General features: G+C 33.6%; 2 protein-coding genes and 1 pseudogene across 2 annotated transcripts in view; 1 reads left to right on the top strand and 2 right to left on the bottom strand.

The window, feature by feature from the left end:
* Positions 1–24102, bottom strand: part of LOC126778772 (uncharacterized) — a 212040-nt gene that overhangs the window by 41784 nt on the left and 146154 nt on the right. The window lies entirely within an intron of this gene.
* LOC126778749 (putative fatty acyl-CoA reductase CG5065) overlaps positions 1–24102 on the bottom strand; it is a 31721-nt gene that overhangs the window by 6236 nt on the left and 1383 nt on the right. The window contains exons 2-10 of the mRNA XM_050502371.1: positions 12106–12188; positions 11306–11422; positions 10204–10361; positions 9523–9613; positions 8545–8690; positions 8186–8295; positions 7422–7505; positions 6964–7072; positions 735–811 (exon numbers count right to left, since the gene is read on the bottom strand). Coding sequence (XP_050358328.1) covers positions 735–811; positions 6964–7072; positions 7422–7505; positions 8186–8295; positions 8545–8690; positions 9523–9613; positions 10204–10361; positions 11306–11422; positions 12106–12180 — 967 coding nt within the window. The 5' untranslated portion in view covers positions 12181–12188. The remainder of the gene's footprint in view (positions 1–734; positions 812–6963; positions 7073–7421; positions 7506–8185; positions 8296–8544; positions 8691–9522; positions 9614–10203; positions 10362–11305; positions 11423–12105; positions 12189–24102) is intronic.
* LOC126778748 (putative fatty acyl-CoA reductase CG5065) overlaps positions 18692–24102 on the top strand; it is a 48507-nt pseudogene continuing 43096 nt past the window's right edge.

The following is a 24102-nucleotide window of genomic DNA, read 5'->3' as shown; positions in this document are numbered from 1 at the left end:
TTGATGCTGTGAGCATTCTCAGTAGTAGTTTTTTTTTTTTTTTATAGAATAGGAAGGTGGACGAGCATATCGGCCACCTGATGGTAAGTGGTCACCAAACGCCCTTAGACATTGGCATTCTAAGAAATGTCAACCATCGCTTATAGCCAATGCGCCACCAACCTTGAGAACTAAGATTTTTTGTCCCTTGTGCCTGTAATTACACTGGCTCACTCACCCTTCAAACCGGAACACAACAATATCAAGTATTGCTGTTTTGCGGTAGAATATCTGATGAGTGGGTGGTACCTACCCAGACGAGCTTGCACAAAGCCCTACCACCAGTACGCTGCGACACTTGAGCCTGACTACTATTATGAAAAATACACAAGACCAATAGAGTATTTCTTGGTGGTAGGGCTTTGTGCAAGTCCCTCTGGGTACATACCATCAACTCATCAGATATTCTACCGCTAAACAGTACTTAGTATTATTTTATTATTGTTACTTTTCGGTTTAAAGAATGAGTGAGCCAGTGTAACTACAGGCATAAGGGACGTAACATCTTCGCTCCTAAGGTTGGTGGCGCATTAAATCTAAGGACCACTTAATGTTTCTTACAGTGTAAATGTCTATGGGTGGTGGTGACCACTTAACATCAAGTGGCCCACTTACCCGTCCGCCTACCTACAACATAAAAGAGAGTCATAATGATTTTCAATGAAAAATATATCAAAAGTAAAACTGCATCTCACCTATTTCGATCACTTCTCGCCATGTAATTTTTTGGACTCCAGATAAAGTTATATTAAAGATACGAAGGTCCTTAGGCCTGTGGCAAAACAATTATCATGAATTTAATGATGTATTCATTTAAAACTAATTAATTCCAACATAATTAATTATCTTTTTACAACGTGAACGTTAATCGTGAATAGCTATTACCACTGTCATGAGATAATTATTTTTTTTTAAATCATTAACTTAAAAATACTATATTAAGTTTAAAGAATTTATTTCTCATAAAGAATTACAGAAATTCACTTACATGAGAATGTTACAAACTAATACAAAAATCTAAGCGTACAGTGTTACAAAAATTCATAAGAAAGAAGGTAGATGCAGAATTTTTTTCTTCTCGATCGACGATCGATGAGCTTGTTAAACATATCGCCCGCCGTGTCACCTCAGGAATACAAAAGTATGCGGCATATTTATTGAAATCTGTTCATCATTTTATTTTATTATTATTATTTTTTTTTTTATATATATTTTCCTTTTTTTCCATTTTCTTTTTTTTTCATTTTTTAGACAATTTTTTTTTTGTTTTTAGAATTTTTTAGAATTATTGTTTTATCATCCTTGATCTGCGTTACGCAATTGAATTCTTTGTATAGCTGATTTTGTTTTAAAATTTAAATTTGTGTGGATTTCTTTATTCAATATTTTTCGTACTAATATGCATGTTTTATAGGCATATGTTTGAGCGATATTTACTATTTTAGTATTTTTATAAATTTTTTCAGATGATGTTAGGAAGTTGTAGTTAAATAACACTTTAATCAATTTATTTTGAGCGGTTTGTATTTTCTTAAGGTGTACTTTCGCCGCAGTCCCCCAGATCTCAATTAAGTAATCGATATGTGGTTTCACCAATGAGTTATATATCAGATATTTTACTTTTCGTGGTAAACATCGCGCTACACCACGAAGAGCTCCGGTCAAGGATGATAATTTTGATATGATTTTTTGAATGTGTGGTTCCCATGTCAGCTTATTATAGAGTAACAAACCAAGATATTTTTCCGACGTCTTTTTATTTATTTGTTCGGAATTAATAGTAGGTTCAGTGTAGGCTTTTATCTTCTTGTTTTTTGCAGTAAATATTACATAATTTGTTTTTTCTATATTAATAGTCAGCAAATTACGTTTAAACCATATATCAAGAAGCTGTAGGTCGTCCTGAACGTCGTTGATAATGTCAGTAATAGAGGAACCATAATAGAAAAGACTAGAGTCGTCGGCGTAGAGAGCCAAATCTCCTTTTAACCCAATATCTTGTATATCGTTGATATATATTGGGAATAGTAGAGGTCCCAAAATGGAACCTTGAGGTACGCCGTACAGAATGGGTCTTGGACTACTTTGTTTGTCATTTATTTTCACAATTTGGTGACGATTATTTAAGTAAGATTTTAACACCTCAAGGGCCTTTCCAGTTACGCCTATATTAGATAATTTCTGCAGTAGTATGTCATGGCTCACTGTATCGAATGCTTTTCTGAGATCAATAAAAACACCTAATACTATCTTTTTTTTGTCAATATTGGTTTTAATTCGGGTGATGAGGTCAATTGTGGCTGAAAGAGTGTTTGAGTGTTGTCGAAAACCATATTGCTTTTGAGATAAAATCTTATTACGGGTTAGAAATGTGTACAAGCGATTATAGATTGACTTTTCATAGACTTTTGAAAGAACAGGTAGAACAGAAATGGGTCGGTAGTTACCTGGATCTAATTTACTTCCTGATTTATATATAGGTGTCACCTTTGCTGTCTTTAAATTATATTATATTAGTATTATTATTATTATTATTATATTTAAATTATCTGGGAAAATACCATTTTCAAAACATTCATTTATGCAGCAACTTAGTTCATCGGCCATCAGCAGCTCAATAGACTTAACAGATTTAATACTTATTCCATCTAGGCCAGAACTGCTGTTTGTTTTTAAATCCTTTACTATTTTCTGTACTTCATTTATGGTAACGGGTTCAAATTTTGAAATTTCATTTCCATTTTTCACCAAATGTGGAGTGTGGTGTATAGGATATAGTATGGTGTATAGGAAATAATCTTATTTGCTAAATTTAACCCAATCATAGAGAAATACAAATTAAACTGTTCACATACTTCCGTCTCATCAACAATAACGTTGGAATCAATTTGGAGTCTAAGTGTTGATAGTACGCTTTTGATGTTATTGATGGACAGACTTTTTATTAAATTCCACATCTTGGTAGGCTTATTTAAGCAGGTATTAAAGGTTTTAAGGTAATAATTGTGTTTTGAATTTTGAATAATTTCGGTAACCAATTTCTTCTGCTTGTCCAAATTTTCCTCTCCAAGCTTGTGTATGTGTTGTTAACGTTATCTTTGCTCATCTCCTGGAAAGATCTAAAAAACCTGATGATGATTGCTAAGTGGAATTCATTTTGTTTAACACTTGAGCATACGTGATCCAATATAGTTGTTGTTGTATTAGTCTCACGAGTGCAGTAGTCACGATTGATTTGTTTAAAATTTTGATAGCATTCTCTCTTAAAGTAAGCTGATAATTACGAGCCGCAGTATTGGGTTTCAATAAGTCATAATTAAAGTCTCCAAAAATTAACATTCTCTTTCTTCTATGTAGTTGCAGTGAATACTCCTCGAGAAATTCACTTGAGTTTGTTCTGTCAGGTTTATATATGACACCTACATCCATACAATACTTGTCAATATGTACCCAAAGAAAGTGGTTATCATTGGTACAGCTTTCCTCTAGAAGATGGTGATTTAAGCTGTCATGGACAAACATTGACACGCCAACTCCCCTTGAATGTTGTCTAAAGTTATAGTAGTGTAATTGAAGTCTACTAGCTTCTTCCTTATCTTTTATCCACGTTTCGGATAGAGCAACAATATGTACTGTGTATTGAAAAGATTGTAGGATACATTTTAACTCATCAAATTTACCCGGTTTAACTATACTGCGTACATTTGCATAAAAACATTTGATCGATTTGCTAGTGGTTTTGATTTCTGAATAGGTATGTGCAATTTGATAAGATACGTTATTGTTAAAAGACATACCTAGATTTTCGTTATTGTGGCTGTATAGTTTTTTGGCTGCGTTTTTATTATTTTGGGGACCCCTTTTTCATATTTAATGCGTAAGTTACACTCTCCATTGGTAGTTCGGTGTTGGAGCTCTGTTTGTAGATTCTTTAAAAATTCTCTTTGTGTCTGATCAGAAAATATTTTAACGTTACTTAGTCGTACAGTACTTTTATTACGGAGTAGTTGTTTCGTATTTTTTTCAGAAGAGAAGCATACTTTTATAAGGCGAGTTTTAATTGGTTGGTATCTGCCAAGTCTGTATATTTGTTGAGGGTCAGGACAGTCGTTTATAAGTAACTTAATTATTTTTGATACTTCTTGTATATCATGTCGTGCTCGGTCTGCACTATTGTCAGCACTGGATTCTGTTATACCAGCTAAGATGATGTTTTTGCTCCTTATATTACGTTCTTGACATTCATTTATTAATTTTTCATATGATTCACATGTTACTAACATTTTGTTGCTGTCTTGTGTTGCAGATAGTTTCAGTAGGTCAATTTCGGATTCTAAAAGCTTGACTCTTTTTTCCGTGTCTTGTGCAGATGTGACGAGTTGGTGCATGTCTGTCCGTAGTTTGTTTTGTTCTATGGTCATACTAGCCATGGTGTTGCTAATAGTATTGACCTCGTTTCTAATAGCGGTTACGTCCTGGCAAAGCTTATTAATGTTGTCGTTTTGAATGCTACTGGTTGAAGAGATGAGGGCCATCATATCATATCACATATTCACTGGTGGTAGGGCTTTGTGCAAGCTCGTCTGGGTAGGTACCACCCACTCATCAGATATTCTACCGCAAAACAGCACAACTTGATATTGTTGTGTTACGGTTTGAAGGGTGAGTGAGCCAGTGTAATTACAGGCACAAGGGACATAAAATCTTAGTTCCCAAGGTTGGTGGCGCATTGGCTATAAGCGATGGTTGACATTTCTTACAATGCCAATGTCTAAGGGCGTTTGGTGACCACTTACCATCAGGTGGCCCATATGCTCGTCCACCTTCCTATTCTACAAAAAAAAAAAAATCTGCCATTTGTTATTTTAACTCAGATAATTCATCCATGATACAGTCATTTTCACTGTGGAGTTTACGTTTGTTTCTGAAAGTAACTTTCGTAGTATCAGAAGCAGTACTCATGTTCAATTGGGAATCACTACTTCCACGGCATATGCCACCTCCACTTGGTGAGCGCAGTAAACTATTCATAGTAGCTCCATGTTTCTTTGAGTCGTTTGATAGCAGATGTTGTTACACCGTACAAGCGCGCGGCAGACCAAAATGAATTCAGAGTACTTAGAACTAGGATTTATTTTTGTATATTACTGTAAATTAATTATTTTTAATACACAAGTGCGCACTGCGACACTATATTGCTATGTAAACAATAAAACAAAGATCTATGAGTTCACATTATTGTATACAGGGTTACAGGGTAATATGTCACGATCCTTTTAAAGGGTTATAGTTCAGGACAATAGCTATCAAATGACCCCCAAAATGCTTATGCAAAAGTGTATCGTTTTCGAGTTATTAATTTTTTAATATTTTTTTTATTTAAAGGATGTTTAAGATTCTAAAATTCAATAAAAAAAAATCAACGTATTTTCCCTATTTTTTTTGTATATCTTGCTAGGGTACATCCTAGTTAATAATAACCAGTTATAAAACAAAAACAATCTTCAAGCATTTTTAAATTACAGATCCAAAACTGTACAACTTTTCGATTTTTAATTTTGATTCTTTAAGTTAATCGCAATTTTTTTGTAAAAATCACTATGGCTCTTATCGTGCGGATCATTTTAAAAACATCTGCGTTTCCTTAGCTATCCATCGGTACATAAAAAGTACAGTAACAATCATAAACTCAGGAGAAAATTAGATAACAAAGAGACCAGGTAGGAAATTCTAAGAAATGCTATTGTTAAGAAATTAAATCTGGATCAAAGACAAAAGGACCTCAATGCAAAGTAGTTAAAGATTATTTTTAATAGGGGTAATAGGTAAAAAAGGAGAGATAAACCAGAGCTGTTTGTGGAATACTATTATCAATTCCTTTGAATTTACCGTCATTTTTTCTAATTTCTTTTATCTCATTTCTTTTAGGAATAAGAGTAATAAAACCTTGTCGGGGTACATAATACTCACTGTACTTGCACTGCTCGTATAGTGTAGATGCGCTTTAGTGAATATTGATCTCTTAAATTTTTGAAAAAAACCGCTTCGTTTACTGGACTCTGTTTCTTACAACTTCGTGACTCGGCTAGCTAAAAGGAATTTGTGATTTGTGTTTATGATAACTTGGCGCGTAAAAAGGACTATTATGGCTGCAGAACAAAATTCTTCTCGTCGTCCGTACTCTAATGAGGAATACGCTGACATCTTATTTTGCTATGGATATTGTAACGGTGACGCCGCAGCTGCTCGTCGTGAGTATAATCGTCGATTTCCGGATCGCCGGACACCTGACAATAGTGTCTTTATTGGTGTGTATCGTCGAATTAGAGAAACTGGTCGCGTGCAAAGGAGACAATCTGATTCCGGACGCCCTCGTGTCCGTTCTCCATGGATAGCTAAGGAAACGCAGATGTTTTTAAAATGATCCGCACGATAAGAGCCATAGTGATTTTTACAAAAAAAATGCGAGTAACTTAAAGAATCAAAATTAAAAATCGAAAAGTTGTACAGTTTTGGATCTGTAATTTAAAAATGCTTGAAGATTGTTTTTGTTTTATAACTGGTTATTATTAACTAGGATGTACCCTAGCAAAAAATACAAAAAAAAAAATAGGGAAAATACGTTGATTTTTTTTTTTATTGAATTTTAGAATCTTAAACATCCTTTAAATAAAAAATATATTAAAAAATTAATAACTCGAAAACGATACACTTTTGCATAAGCATTTTGGGGGTCATTTGATAGCTATTGTCCTGAACTATAACCCTTTAAAAGGATCGTGACATATTACCCTGTATCCCTGTATGTATTAATATAGTGATAGATTTAATTAAGTTAGAAAGAAAAACAAGATAAGAAAATCGAGACCATTCAAAGAATAAAAAAAAATAGTCCAGACTCTCCATCTTTTAGTTATTACTTACTTATCTAAGGAAGTGACGTAGGCTATCAAGATACATCCATTGACAACAACATCGACAGGTATTGCGTCCGCCATGTACGAAGGCTCACAATGCATAGACCGTATAACACCTTCAATTTAAAAAAAAACATAAAGCTATGTTTGTCCCTGTCTCACTCGTCACGTTTTTGGAGGTAAATAGGAGTTACAGTTAAAAACTCACAACATTTGCATGATATTTGATAATCATTGTGATAACTAAGGAAATTAAAAATAGACGTCGCAAATTATGGTAGGACTTTCAAAGTCATTTTTCACTTTATAATAGTATGAATTATTAAATTTATTAATTTCTCCATAGATTAGAAATGCAAGTCTTATTATCTATGTTTATTATTATATGTTTGCGGAGACTGTTTGTTAAATTAAATGGGTGCAAAAGTTTGATTTGGTTTAGATTTTTTTTGTTAGCGTCTTTACCTTTTCCACCACCAATTACAAGTCCTGTTGGCCCATTTAGGTTATCAACCCAACCGGGCATCGGTTCCTTCCAGGCAGCAGTTACTAGAAAAAACTTATGAAGTTTAATTTAAGGGCAATATATTTGTTTTGTTTTTGGAACTCGATCTCGCACTCTGTTAGCACTAGAAGACTTGACACGAGTCTATTTTTGTTTTTAAGAAAAAGTTGTGATGATTCTGTCGGGTTCCATACCTTAAAAGGAAAAACTAAACCCGTATGGGGTTTTTCACTCCGTGGTCCGACTGTCCATCTGTCAAGACCCTATTTTTCAGGACCGCGGAGGTATCATATTGAAAATAATATCAAATACTCGAGTCTGCAATCCCATTTAGCAGTGAAATAAATACACTTTTAAGTCAAGGCAATATAAATATAAAGCCGTTTACTGCGGTCACATATTTTGACGCTGGCAACTCTAAGCCTATAATAGGCCTATAGGTTACTGCCTTTTAATTTAGAATCATGAAATTTCTCAATGAGTAATGTCGCGTTGCACAGGTAATGGAAAAAGAGGATAAAAAACTTATTTGCGAGTGGTAAACTAACCGCAATGTAATGGGAAAATAGTTTTCGAACGGTAAATTTAAGTTTCTTAAAGTAATGGACGTAATTCCATTACATACCAACAAGCTTGAACGGAACACTTGATACGCGAGTCTGACTCGCAGAATATATTATTTTGCCATTCCAAAAAAAATCTTGTTTTTTTTTTTATTACTTACCAATCGACGGTCTCCCAATTGCAATAGGAAATTTAGAACTGTATTCAGCTACAAGATCCTCCGTTATGGCTTTTGTATATGAGTAGGTATTGGGTTCAGATGATATCAATCTGAAAATAGAGTTGTCTATTATAATAGCAAATGGTAAGAATAAGTTTAGTACTATCTCCTATTTTTTTAAATAGGTAGGCAGACCATTTTTTTGATACAGTCTTACATTTCATGTGATCTCCACATTTTATCTGAGCTTCGCGGTTGTTCTTACAGAATAGCCCTACAGATTGTATTCAGTTTCATGAAATAATAAAATAGAAGAAACAAATGAATTTGGAAAAGACTAAATTAAATTAAATCTTTACTTCGGCTCTAAGTAATTCAGCGTTGAGTCATCGAGCCATTCCACGAGTTCAATTATCTTCTGAGGATTATGAACTGCAGGGTACAGTTTTTCATCTAACATGTCAAGTTCACATCGACAATATGCTGTGGATAGATGGACGAATGCCTGAAAATTTTATACTTATTTAGTAGCCGATAATAAACCGGCTTTTTATCTATATATTATATAACTTTCCATTTTCACGGCTATGAGCTAACGTATTAGATAATTTTCTTTTAAGTGCGCTTTATTACAATAACGTGAGAAGAAAAAGTGAGTGCACATCTGTTTGTGCACACACTTTTGCACTATAATATCTCCTGTGCAAGTGGCTAATCTCTCTTGAGACTTGCCACCGTGGCTGAAGTCGGTCTGGAGGACATATTCATAATAATAACGATATCTAAAAATCTCTCAATGATCTTTTGACGAGATTATAATGGAAATCACAACATTTAGTTTTAGCTCCAATTAGGAGTTAGTGTTTGTACGCACACCTGTACAAAATAACCTGTCTAACCTATATCCGAAGTTAGTTTTGGTTAGGTTAGTTAGCCTGTTAATGTCCCACTGCTGGGCTAAGGCCTCCTCTCCATTTTGAGGAGAAGGTTTGTAGCTTATTCCACCACGCTGCTCCAATGCGGATTGGTAGAATACACATGTGGCAGAATTTCAATGAAATTAGACACATGCAGGTTTCCTCACGATGTTTTCTCTCACCGTCAAGCACGAGATGAATTATAAACACAAATAGTACACGACAATTATATTTGGATACATGACAATTATATTTCGGATTGGAACATTAAGTTTTTAATAATTTTAAAGTTTATGAGTTATAAACATTTTTTTATTGATACTTAAGTTTCGATTAATTTGAATTTCGAATAATTATCCCAAGATTAAAATTTCAATTTTCGTTCTCTGTTCTTTTACACTTCAATTAGTTAAACCTTACCTCGAGTTTTTCCATTGTTTCAGCCAATTTTAAAACTCGTAGAGTACCTGTCGTGTTCATATTAACAGCGTCTTTTAACTTCTGATCGAATCTGTATAAAATATAAAAAAATTAAATTTAACGGAATAGGGAGAAATTGTTATTTCAATCAACTATATTTGAAGAATTCTGTAATTTATCCATACGAGTAGTGTACTCTTTAGTGTAGTAGCTGTTTTATTCTCGTATGGATAATAAGTAACAGCCTGTGAATGTCCCACTACTGGGCAAAGGCCTCTTCCCTCTCTTCCTTTTTGAGGAGAAGGTATAGAGCTCCATACCTTCTTCTCGTATGGATATAGAAATGGAATTCCTTGTACATTCGATTCAATTAAAATAATTGTCATTTTCTCTCATAAAATTCTTAGTTGTTACTCAGTATTTGAAATCATATTATTAGAATTGACTCATGAACAGGTTGAAAAATGACAACTGCTTATGTTATGTCAAATATGTATATAATAAACTCGTTGCTCTGCAACAGGTACCCGCTTTGGACGTTGTTACTCGCGGGTTACTATATTATATCGCGTGATGTTTCTCTAAAACTCTTCTCAATAAATGGTCTATCTAATAAAACAGTATTGAAACCTAAGTTCTAGATGAGGTTAGAGCGTTCAAGCAATTCAAGATAGAGCTCACCTGATACATGCAGCGCTGTGGAACACAATATTGCAATGTCGCTGCAACTCTTGACGGTCATCATTGGATATGCCCAGCTCATCTTCCAAGACGTCTCCCGCGATCAGTTTCAGCTTGTTGAAAACATCCGGCTGCTTCTCACGGAGATGCTCGAATATCTACAGAGAAAGATTTAATTAGCGATTCTCCAACTTTGTGTATGATCCACCCGAAACTAATAATAAAATGTTTCTTTTAGTATATACAAACTGTTAATTTGTTTACAAATTTAATTAGTTACTACATTTTATTTCTGTTTTTGTTTTTTATTTAAATATTTTTATTTTCTTTTTTTTTTTATATTTGTATATTTTGTAATTGTGAATGGTGTGTTCTCCTGTAATCGGTTGTACATAGTTAGTTTTAGGTTAATGTAAAAAGTGATTTGAATGTCTGTTATGTACAACTGTTGGAGATCCAAATAAATAAATAAACATTGTTATAATTTTTATAATTAATTAATTGTTATAAGACGGCCACAGCATGCATTTTCGAAGTACAATATATTTCATCGTTCATATATATATTCAATCCGGGCTCCGGAACGAATATATTATCAACATTGCACTGGTCTGGTTTCTTTAATCTCGTCAAATAATAAGCAGCAACTCCTAACAAGCCCACATCCACTCTAAGCGGCAGAACTGCTTGTTATGTCGATAAATGTAAATAAAAATGATATTAGATAATATATCGAAAGTAAATATCGCTAAGAACATACTTTCAATCGTTCGTGAATTATCTAACGTGTGTTATGATTTTCGAAAATAAAAAAACATTTGCATTTCGAAGGCGGGGCGGCTTATTGACATTGACAGTTATTAATGGCGCGTTTAGAAACATCCCATCTAATTATAAAAACTATTCAAAATCAACCTTAAAAATGCTTTTATTGTATTATTGTATCTTGAAAATGCATGTTGTGACCAAGACTGAGTTTTATTATTACACGTGTAAGTACTGATTGCTGATCCTTAATAAATATGGATTTCAATCGTCTTATCTCATTCACACATTTCAGTTCTGTCCATACTCGAATTCTATGCATTCATGATTCACTCACCTTGTTATTGCAAAGTGCTTTAAGTCTGTCCTCCCCACTCACACCTTTCTTTTCCCTCAGCAAGAGGTAGATGGTATGAATACCTGGACAGGCCCTCAGTAACTTCTCGACTAATGCCTGTAATTGAAAGACAAATTACAATAATATTAGAAACGAAACAGTTTTTATGGATGTATCTTTGTTACTCTTTCAAGAGAAAACTAAACAGATTTGGATGAAATTTTAGAATAGACATAGCTTAGGTAGTCAATGTAAGCCACATTGGCTACCTAAGCTAAAAAACTCTGGGTAGGTGTGCCCAGAGTTTGAGTTTTTTTATGGGAACGAAACGTTCCATCAGAATTTAAAAATTGAATAGATTTATTTATACATTTTACTAATTTGTTATTATTATTATTGCCCGATTATTTGTTATTTTAACTTATTTTTTTGTCTTTAATTCTTATGTTTACTTGAAATTTTTGATAAAACTGGATTGTTGATGTTTTGTGGTTTTTGTTTGAGTTTTTTTTTTCTGCACATTTAAGTAAAAACTTTGTTGATTTATGTCTTTAAAGTAATTGATTTATTTAATATGTACTGTTTGTTTTCCTAATAAAAATAAAAGATAATAAACGAATAAAATAAAAAATGTAATATATTAACTTTTTGAAGTTAGAAACTTAGTGTTATAAGTTTATCTTCATTTATTATACATACATTTTGGAGGTGCTACCATTTACTTAGTGTTGTGTTCCGTTGATTAGTGAACAAATGTCATGACTTACCACCATATAGACTGTTAGCTAACTGTATCTTACCTTACCAAGGAAACCAGTCGCTCCCGTTATGAAAACGCGCTTCCCCTCGTAGAACTCGGTTACGGATGGCGCCATCTTTGTCACTACAAAATCAACTAATGTTAAAAGTACCAACATTGATAATAACATGAAGAATGACCTTCTTATACTTTCTTTCTCGTCTGTGTAGGTACCACCCACTCATCAGATATTCTACCGCAAAACAGCAGTACTTGGTATTGTTGTGTTCCGGTTTGAAGGGTGAGTGAGCCAGTGTAGTTACAGGTAAGGTGCATAACATCGTAGTTCCTAAGGTTGGTGACGCATTAGCGATGTAAGCGATGTTAACATTTCTTACAATGTTTATGGGCGTTGGTGACCACTCACCATCTGGTGGCCCACATGCTCCTCCGCCTACCTAGTCTATAAAAAATAATAATAACGCGGCAATTTAGATTGCTGAGGAGGAAATGTCCGGATAATGTGAAAACCAAGAGTAAATGCCCGGATTGGTTTTTCGACAATCATGAAGAACCCACATACAAAAGTATAGTATATAATCTTTATTAATATTTAACGAAAAACTACTGAATGGATTTGGCTGTAATTTGGAGCAGAAACAAAAACTCGGCTTAACACATAGCCTACCTAACATCTAGCCCCCCCCCCTCTCCTCACATGATGAAGCACATGATAACGGAGTTTTTGGACGGATATCATCCACGGTTCCCGTATGAAACAATGCCTAATATGGTCCATGTATATTAAAGACAGCGTTCAGGCAATTAATTAAATTGCAAATTAATTAATAAATAAACTAATTTCTGGATTAATACCAAATAAGTATTTAAATCGTTACAGTGTTACCTAACTGTTCATATTCCTTTCGACGTATTTTGTTCAACATTGTCGGTATTACGATCTATCTATTGAAATATACGGTTGTATGTATTTAATGCAATATTCGCTTTTCAATTAACATGAAATTCGAACTATAGCTTTCCAATCGAAGAAGTAAAAATAGACAAAACTTAGATTTACATATCCCATGCGTTTCACTAATATCTCTGCTATATAACACTACAAACAGTTCTTGATTAATATATATTTATAAATAGTAACAGCCTGTTAATGTCCCACTGCTAGGCTAAGGCCTCCTCTCCCTTTTTGAGGAGAAGGTTAGGAGCTTATTCCACTACGCTGCTCCGATGCGGATTGGTAGAATACACATGTGGCAGAATTTCAATGAAATTAGACACATGCAGGTTTCCTCACGATGTTTTCCTTTGCCGAAAAGCATGAAATGAATTACAAACAGAAATTAAGCACATGAAAATTCAGAGGTGCTTTCCCGGGTTTGAACTCACGTTCATCGGTTAAGATTCACGTGTTCTAACCACTAGGCCATCTCGGCTTTTATTATATTTATATATAATACAACACAGTTCCACTTAACTAATTATATTCACTTCAATTTTACTTACAAAAATTTGATAACAACTACGAAAACATTTAAGATTATATCGCTTCAATACAATGTTAACGCTGTTTATATTTCTTTATTCTTCTTGTGATTGGAATTGGCTTTATATGTATGTAATTTTTTTTATTATTATAATTGGGAAACATATCGTAAAAACCACATACATTATACAACAATTAACTCGTTCACACGCCAATAAACTTTCCACTAAAAACGAATTCATGAATGACAGTGAATAAGCAATTCAATAAATTATAAAATATAATTATCACGATTAAAAAAAGTTAAGAGCAAAACAATAAAATATGTATGTAATAATAATGATAATAATAATAATAATCTTTATTCACATAAAAAGTTACAAATTATAATGAAGTCCCTGACTTCTGAGCTAGGCTCAAAGACTGAATTGCTGACTGAAAGAAGAATCAGTGTCCTCTCTCATATTTTAGTGACATATCGTTCTATGTATATATAAAAAGTTTAAGTTTTATATATACAAAGTTTATTTCCTAAAAAAGAACAAAGTCCACTTAAACTTGGGAAATACCATTAAATATGAAGTATTATACCATAACTTATGTCTACATTTTGTGCCAGTAAATAACTTTTTAATCTTTTTTGAATATATTAATTTAATTTGAATTTATAACGTCGTTTTGTAACGAATTGTAAAGCTGTGCTCCTTCAAATAATATAGTTTTTGTGCCATACTTAGTTCGGAATTTGGGTAATTCGATTTTGTGTCGGTTTCAAGTAAGATGAGAATGGAGTTTTAAGTTGAAAGGTAATTTGTGAATGTGTGGTGTTTGTAATTATTTTACGAATTAATAAGCACATTTTGTATTTATTAATTTATTTTATTGATGAGATATTTTTCGTAGGAGTGCGACAGTTCATATTATATATGACTTTTAGCAGTTTGTTTTGAGATATTTGGAGATTTTTGATGAGGATTTCAGCGACACTGTCCCAGATTTCAATAAGGTATTCTAAAATCGGTTTTACTATGACAGACATGAGTATTGTAGACAATAAGTCGTACTTTAGGTGGAATACAGCGAACTGATCTCCTAAGAGCATCCGTAAGTAAAGCAATTTTTAGTTTTATATTATTGTTTCTTTGCAGTTTGAATATGAGGTTTCCCTTTTTTATTTTTTTGTTTTCTTATATTAATTATTTAACGTTTACTTTTTTTTATTTTATATATTTTTCCGTACAATTATGTTACCTTTATCTCAGCAATGTTTGTCTTGAATAAATGTTTTCTTATTCTTATAAAATAAAAATCACGACACAGAGCTCAGTTTAACCTTTACTAAATGAACAATAATTACAGCTAATGTTAAAACAAGTTAAATCAAATTAAACTGTACTGTATTTATGAATCATCAATTATTTGAACTCGCTTATTTATTTCATTTTGCCTTCGCCTTGCCGGCCCGCAAGATGCCTCTTCACGCCGCGTTTGAAGGAACCCGGGTTGTAGGAGGAGGGGAACACGAGAGCTGGTAAAGAATTCCATTTATTGGAATTCTTTCTTTGTCGCACACAAAGAAAGAAGTTGCCAAATTTCTTTGAGCGCGATGGGATTGATATCACAGTTAGATTTAAAATTTTGATTCTCGATTTAATCATGTTTGCTTAACACACGTGAGCTGGTAAGGAATTCCATTTTTTGGAAGTGCGACAAAGAAAGGAGTTGCCACTATTCTTTGTGCGCGATGGAATTTATGTCACAGTTACATCGAGACATCGGTGACAATGAGAGCCAGCTCGCGTAGATTTATGAGGGAAGGGGGAAGAAGGAATTTTATATGGAATTTTAGCAAGCTCGTCTGAATTACAGCCCACTCATGAAATATTCTAACGCAGGACAGCATTGTGTACTTTTTCTGTTCCAGTTTGTAGGGTGAGTAAACAATTTCATTACCTACCGATTATGTTAAAAAAGTCTTTGTTTTTAATTTATGTTGTAATGTAAGAATTAAAAAAAATCGTATAAAAGTTTATTTTAAGGAACGTTCAGTGTATTAAATATAAAATAATATTACATTTAGATAAAAAAAAATTAGGCACTCATCAGCTATCACTGTAATTAAAAATATACTGTACGTGCGTGCAGAACTCGATTATATTAACTACTGGGTATTTCGTGGGTACTTCGTAATGATAATGCATTCAGTGTTACACGAATTCGTGGCAAAATATCAATCGATACATACATACATATGTACATACACATACATAACAATATTCCTTATATTTGGTGCAGTTCAGTATTTTTTAAATATTTCTGATACTATTTAGGTGCTGATATCTTTTTGGAGAAGTATACCGAAACGAGAGCGTTATCACTTCCCTGTAGAACGATTTTACAAAAAGCTTTGGCCAATGAGCTGTTGCTTGAATTGCCATTTAATTCGACTTTCTCCAGAGTGGATTTTCTTCCCCCTTGCTACAAGAGTTCAATCTTTGTTCTTCAGCTAGAAGCAGATCCGTCAGGTCCATGTAATCATGTTCAGAGTTTTGAGAGTTTTTATTTAGACAAGATGATTAAGAAATGATTCAAATATCCAATGATGGTTTAGGGGCTCAAAAGAAATCTCTCTGATAAAGGTGCTACTTAGTTTCTTACAAACACTTCGGTTAGGATATAAATCATATAAGTGAAATGGCGACACTAATGATTACATAAGGTCTTATGATAATCGTAATAATAAATAAATGATAGTAAAATTAATGTAGAAGTTGTATACTTCTCAATAAACTAACCTTCAATTGAAAACGAATTTAAACTTTCGTTTGTATTTAAAGTTAATTTATTTAACTAATAATATTATTCGATTTATTATATCATTTTAAATGTAGACATTTAGTTAATTTTTTAAATTAAATAAATATTACTGTAACTTTAAAAAAACTTATTTTTAATTACAAAAATATATTTATTAATATTTTTTTTTTTATTGATTCTTATTGAATTATTTAACAATTTATTACACCATTACATACCATATTTTACCAGAAAATAATAATAATAACGACACATAAAACATCCAAAGACAATTTTTATTTTTTTATTTTTTTTATTTTTGCATACCCAAAAAGGTAAATGATATCGCCGCTACGCTATGTACTCACGATGTTTTTCTTTACTATCAAGCACGAGATGAATTATAAATACAAATTAAACGCATAGAAAACCAGTGATGCGTGGGTTTCAACCCGCGATCGTTTAAGATTCACGCGTTCTAACTCTAACCACTGAGCCAGTACCTTACCATAAATTTAATTTATTACAATTGAAAACGTATTTTATTTACTTCTGATTTCAAAGTCTCGCGAGCACTAGCTATTATATAATATAACTAAATGACATGTATTCCTTATCTAAAATATAAGTTATATAACCCCAACTGAACCCAACCTATAATATATATATATATACCTCAAATTTTCGGCCGCGGCCGTCGAATGAAAAAAGCACCAAAATGTGAAATAGTAGAGCAGAAAGAATAGACGAACAAATCCAACAAAATAACATGGTCGAGCATGTCACAATTGCGTGCATCTTAAACAAGAGGTACGAGCTGAACGAAATCAACAACTATTGAAACGGAGACAAGCGCGCCGCTTCGTAGCTAACACACGCAGAGCATTCTGCTTCGTTCCTTCTCGCATCCGAGTACGAGCCAGCTATTGAATATTCTGCTCATCCGAAAGAGCTTATTGGTGCTATGGACAAAGAATGCCAATGTCATGCGCACAGCTGAGATGTTTTGCGCATCAACAAAAGTGGAACTAGCAGAAATTAAGACACCACCTGAACCATTGAACGGCTTGCTCATTTGCATGGATTCAGATTCAAACCTGTTCCTGTATATAACTGTGGCTTCGCGTCACCGACATGCTAATTTTAGTATAATGAAAGATTGAGTTCATAAATTCCCTGTTCCGTGTAATGATTAGGTGGCCCAAAGGTCTAAAATACTCGGTCCAGTCGAATATTCGTGAATGGACCGAGTTCGATTCCGACCTGAAAACATGGCTTAAAATTTCATAATTATTGATTGATATTTTAAAAATTTCATTTTATTTTTTACTCATACTATTATTTTTGAACTTGAACTTCTTTTGGCGTATGCTTGTTTATCGTAGGGGATAACCTCGTGGCTTTGCGTCACCGACATGCTAATGTTAATATAATGAAATCGTTGAAACCATTACAAATCATTTAAGACAAAAATACATTAATGTACTTAAGTAATCAATAAAAATATACAGTTTTTTCAAATAAATAATATCGCAAAGAACTTCGTTTCTGACGGGGGTCCCCCGATTGCACAATATTTTTTTTATTCTTTAAAACTTTAAGCCGCTATATAAAAATTGAGCGGCCGCGGTGCCCTTTCGAACTTTGAACATTTAACTATATGCTTAATGTAAATTAATATCCAATATAAGAGAAAAAGCCGAGATGGCCCTGTGGTAAGAACGCGTGAATCTTAACCGATGATCGTGGGTTCAAACCCGGGCTAGCACCACTGAATTTTCATGTGCTTAATTTGTGATTATAATTCATCTCGTGCTTTACGGTGAAGGAAAACATCGTGAGGAAACCTGCATGTGTCTAATTTCACTGAAGTTCTGCCACATGTGAATTCTACCAACCCGCATTGGAGCAGCGTGGTGGAATAAGCTCCAAACCTTCTCCTCAAAAAGGGAGAGGAGGCCTTCAGCCCAACAGTGGGACATTCACAGGCTGTTACGGTATGGTACGGTAACCTTCATCTATTAATTAAGTTTAATGATAAAAATGTGGGTCGACTTTCTCCAGTGATATATAAATCTATGTTCGACTAAATAATGCTGATGTTTCTAAAGGTGAACTTTTCACAACGAATTATAATTTAATTTGTTTTTTTTGTAATTATTTAAACCGAAGCTCTGAAGCTCCGAAATGGCCACCGATGCGTTATATCGACACGATCCCGTTGTCTCTCCGATCCGCGATGAATACGGCAATCGCAATGGTTTTAGTTGGTTGATTGGTTGGTAAATGTTTTTTTAAAGTACTACACACATACAAATAAATCCAAACATTTAAACGACCGATCGTAATGCTTTACCAAGAAACGCCAACAAGAAACACAGTAATCACTCTTTTGAATTAATTTGAGTACATGATAAATAAAATTAATTAAAAGAATATTTACGTACGATTGTTTTAAAAATATACAAATATAATATATAATATGTTTGTTCGGGTATAAGTTTTTTTTATTTTTATAAACCGATATTGTTGATTGCGCTGGATGAATACACCTCCTAGGCGGTAACTTTTTTTCGTTCATGCAAATTTTTCGAAGTCGATTTACGATTTTTTTTATCAAATCTTATATTTGGTATAAATTATTCACCTGTTAATTATTTTTGTTACCTTATTTGTCTATTGGTTATATATATAATGGTTATATGTATAAAGCCGCCGATACCGAGGTCCTGGGTTAAAACATCATCTCGGGCCAATAATAAGTTATTGGGTTTTTCTGTCTAAGATTCTCAGTATCAGCTCGAAGTGTGCAAGTTAGAAGTGTGTATAGTTATCGGAAAGCACGTAAAGCCGTTGGTCCTATGCCTGAACTCTCAGCCATTTCGGAATTCTGCCTGGAATAGAAAGTGCATCTGTGTTTGCGCACACACTTGTGCTCTATAAAATATCCTTCGTAGTTTGCTAATCTCTCTTGAGATTGGACGTCGCGGCCGAAATTTTAACACATATTCGACAGGAACTCCTGAATATAAAATAATAGAAAATTATAAATAATTAATAGTTTTTTGTAACAATTTGTAAATCCTGAAAATAGCATAAGTGCGATTATTTATTTACAATTAAAAAAATATGTAAAACAGCTATCCAATAATAATATACGCGTAATTATGATATAGCATTTATTTTACCTTAGGTAAATACATATATATATATATGTATATATATATATATATATATATATATATATATAAATATGTATATATTTATATATATGAATTAGCTTTTTAAGCCGCGTAGTATTGATTCTGTTATCATTACAAAGAGTTTTATAAAGGTTGTTCAACAGTATTGTATTTATTTTTAACAATTTGAACAGGTAAGCGTGTTTTTTTTTTATTTGTTTTTTATTTATTTATTGTTGATGCGATGTTTCATTCTTATTATTATTCTACAATCTTCTAATTTGAAATTCTCTTTGCCAAAATTATTCTATTCAATACGTCAATCATTGATCACCTGATAGTTCCATAAAGTTTCCATATAGTTTGGCTTTTTTTACAAACGAGATTGACAATCGAAACGAGTGTGTGACTTTTTATGCAAACGACTTTATTGTATCCAATTTATGGTGAGTTAGTGCAGTGGGTTTAAAGATACAAGGACATAACATCTGCAATTCAATAACCAGCAGAATATTGGCAATGTTTTTGATTGATGATGAATATTTATTTTTAAAATTACATTTAGCAACAAAAAAATATGAGGCATATTAATATTAACAAGACAATTAGTTAGTAATTTTTATTTAATAGGTAGGCTAGGTTCTGATAGAAATAACCAAACCCTAAGATATAATGTCCCTTGCATCTGTAGTAACACTGGCTCACTCACCCGCAATCACAACAATACTAAGCATGACTTGGCGAAAGAATATATTAAGAATGGGTGGTATCTACCCGGACGGGCTTAAAAAAAGTCCTACCACCACTTCAATATATACAAGATGTGTATATAAAGTTATACGCAAACGTGCTTGTATGTGCTTAATTGAATAAAGTGTAGTTTGGAACTGCGACTTAATGGCACAGATTAAATTTTCCTATTAGCAATCAAGCATAGACATATACACTAATATAAGCATAAAGTAACAGCCTGTGAATGTCCCACTGCTGGGCTAAAGGCCTCCTCTCCTCTTTTTGAGGAGAAAGTTTGGAGCTTATTCCACCACGCTGCTCCAATGCGGGTTGGTGGAATACACATGTGGCGGAATTTCAGTGAAATTAGACACATGCAGGTTTCCTCACGATGTTTTCCTTCACCGTAAAGCACGAGATGAATTATAATCGCAAATTAAGCACATGAAAATTCAGTGGTGCTTGCCCGGGTTCGAACCCACGATCGTCGGTTAGGATTCACGCGTTCTTACCACTAGGCCATCTCGGCTCAATATAAGCATATATATATTTAATTTTTTACAATTGCTATGAACCAGCCAATACAGGCGTAATAAATAAATTAGTGCAGGAGACAAGGACTTCAATGATTTTAAATTGAAAGTTAGATGTATTTCCTTATACCAATATTTTTTCTAAGGAAACGTAATGTATTTTTTATTATACGTGGATTTAATATTCTATTTTACCGTTGGGTTTTCAGGATAATATGAATGAAATATACACATTTGTAGATGTAGTATGATGCTTGTAGATGATTATATTAAGGCAATAACTTAAATTACAGGCATTCGTGCATTTATCAACGGCTTATTGTCGTTGCAAGGTAGACGTTTTGAAAGAGAAGATGTATCCACCAGTTCACGACCCCGAAAAAGTGAATGACTTAGTTGATTGGCTGGACGACGAAACGCTTGCGTATTTGGAGCCAAAGTTAGTGAACCACAAAACAAAGTTAATAGAGATAATCGAAGATATTTATTGGGCTCCCTAAAATTTAATTTATGATAACTTTAACATAAAAAATGTTTCATAAACTAAACGAGTGACGACATCTCTTTCCTCATTCCAATAATACATATAATTTTATAATAGGTTTCAAATTTAATGGATTGCTATCCCATCGAATTACGAAAATGAAGGAAAAGAGAGTGTATTTGTTAGCGCACACACTTGTGCGCAATAATATGTTCTAATCAGTTGGCTACTCTCCTTGATATTGATTGGCCGAAATCTGTCAGGAGGATCTTTATAGTTTGTCCAATGAATTAATTATAGAACTAGTAGTTTGCATAACGTTGAAAATATTGTAACTGTGTCATTTGATTGATTATGATTGATGATGGTTTTTTTTTTCGGAAAAACGCTTTAGGCATTTCCCCCACTGAAACAGTGGGAGGGTATGCGGGGCTCGCTGGTGTCCAAAGCGCCTAATGTGCCTCGAACATCGGAATACCGACTAAAAAACCAGCGATACCCTTTCCGTCTTCACGAGGAGCGCCACGGGATCCGCTTTCGCATGCTACCGTGATTTGATTGATTACCTAACCTAACCTTGGTACCAATTCTACTAACAAATTGTCACTTTATCGCAATCGAATCAAAGCGTATTGTTGTTTTTCTATTTCTCGTTAGAAATTAGTTGAATTTTCCCTATAACCTAATAACCGAGCTATTTCTGTTTCCAGATTAATATCATCTGAACCTAACACATATTCATATACAAAAGCTATAACTGAAAATGTCGTAGCAAAATACACGTCAAAATTTCCAGTTGGTATTGGACGTTTGTCCATTGGTAAGTTAAAACATATTATACATATTATATTGTTTGTTTGTTTGTTCAACCTTACTTGGTGGTAGGGGTTTTGCAAATTTGGGAAGGAAACTTAATATTGTTTTGTTACAATTTGAAGGGTGAACGAGTAATATAAAGGCACAATGGACATAACATCTCAGTTACCAAAGTTGGTGATGCATTGGCAATGTAAGGATCGGTTAATATTTTTTACAGTGCCAATGTCTATCGTCGGTGGTGACTATTTACCATCGAGTTGACCTTTTGCCAACCTATTTTAATTTAAAAAGAAATTAAAATATGTCAACATATCTGATGTGCTTAAAAACATATAATATTTATTTATATTTCTGAAAAATCATTAACGTTTTGTTTTACAGTAACTGCTGCTTACAAGGAGCCAATACCTGGTTGGGTTGATAATTTAAACGGACCGACAGGCATTTTAATTGGAGGGGGTAAAGGTAATAGTTAAATTTACTTGGTGGTAGGGCTTTGTGCAAGCCACTGGGTAGTCACCATCCATCATCTCAGTACCGCCTAACAGTATTGTTGTATTGCGGTTAGAATGGTGAGTGAACACTGTCAATATATACAAAAGGGACCTAATTCCCATGGTTTATAGCGCATTGGTGATGTAAGAAATGGTTAATATGGCTCCGAAGTGTTAGGGTGGTGGTAGCCATTTAACATTAGTGACCTCTCTGCCTTTAACATAAAAATCGTCTACCTATAGCATAAAAAGACAGGTTGTATTTCAATGCACGTAGCGTCCATAATACAGCCGTAAGATGATAAATACCTTATTATTTATAAGGTTCCTATCATCCCACGGCAAATTCTAAAAGGCCTAATGAGAGTAGGAACTTCGTTGGTGGCAAAAGTTCTTCTTCATATGTCAGTGTTATTGTTCGAAGGTGTTCTTCGCACTATGCTCTGCAATGAAAATTATCAAGCCGATTTGTATCCTGTGGACATGGCTGTAAATGGATGTATATTACTTTCGTACGTTTGCGGTTTGGAAAAGTAAGTATCTAATATATTATATATCTCGTGCCTGTAATAACACTGGCTCACTCGCCCGTGTCATCGCTGTGAATGTTTTGGTGTAGAATAATTTATAAATGTTCGGTACCAATGTCGGGGGCGTCGTGTCAGTATACCCAAGCGATCCCGTGACACCCCTATGAAACGGAGTGGGTACTGCTGAATTTTTAATTGGTGTTCTGGTGCATACTCCCCATTCTAGATGATGAAATCGCATAAATACGTTTTTGCAGCGAGCAAGAAAATGGTCTGTAACAAATCTCCAGACGATATGTATCCTTCTATACGCAATTTTTTTTTATTTGCCTATTCTAAGAAACGTGTTATAAAATATATAGATGATAAATTAATTAAAATACTTCTTGAAAAATCAATTATTTCCATTATATATATTTTATCAAAAATTCTCATTTCGTTTCAGATTCAAGGAAGTTAAGGTCTACAACATAACTCAGTCTAGACGAAATCCCTTAACTTGGAAAGAATCCTTGGATGCTGGTAATTATTTGATACTAAATAAGGCTTTCAGTGTCGATACATTTTCGAGTCCTGAGACAAAAAAGACTCGACCCGGAAAAACGAGACTCGAGAATTTTTCGATAGTTGTATAGTATGAGTTTGAATACTCGTAGTTTATTCATTTAAGCAGTTAATACACCATTTTTCAATTGTCATAAAGGTGTCGACAACTGGAGATAGCAGTCTCGAGTCTCTAAAATACGACAAAATCGTCTAGATTCGATATTTTCGAGAGCGAGACTCGCGGGATGAAATCCTTAATATTACAATTGCATGTCCTTAACAACACACGGTGTGTGTTACGTATGGATTATGGTCAAATCATCAATATGACGACTTTGATTTACTTCATGTACTTACTTTGTGATTATAATTCATCTCATGTTTTTCGGTAAAGGAAAACATCGTGAAGAAACCCGCATGTGTCTAATTTCACTGAAA

This window comes from Nymphalis io, chromosome 27 (genome assembly GCF_905147045.1).
Source record: "Nymphalis io chromosome 27, ilAglIoxx1.1, whole genome shotgun sequence".
NCBI classification, from domain to species: domain Eukaryota; kingdom Metazoa; phylum Arthropoda; class Insecta; order Lepidoptera; family Nymphalidae; genus Nymphalis; species Nymphalis io.
Note: the sequence above shows the minus strand (reverse complement) of the source record. Positions and strands in the feature narration are given on the sequence as shown.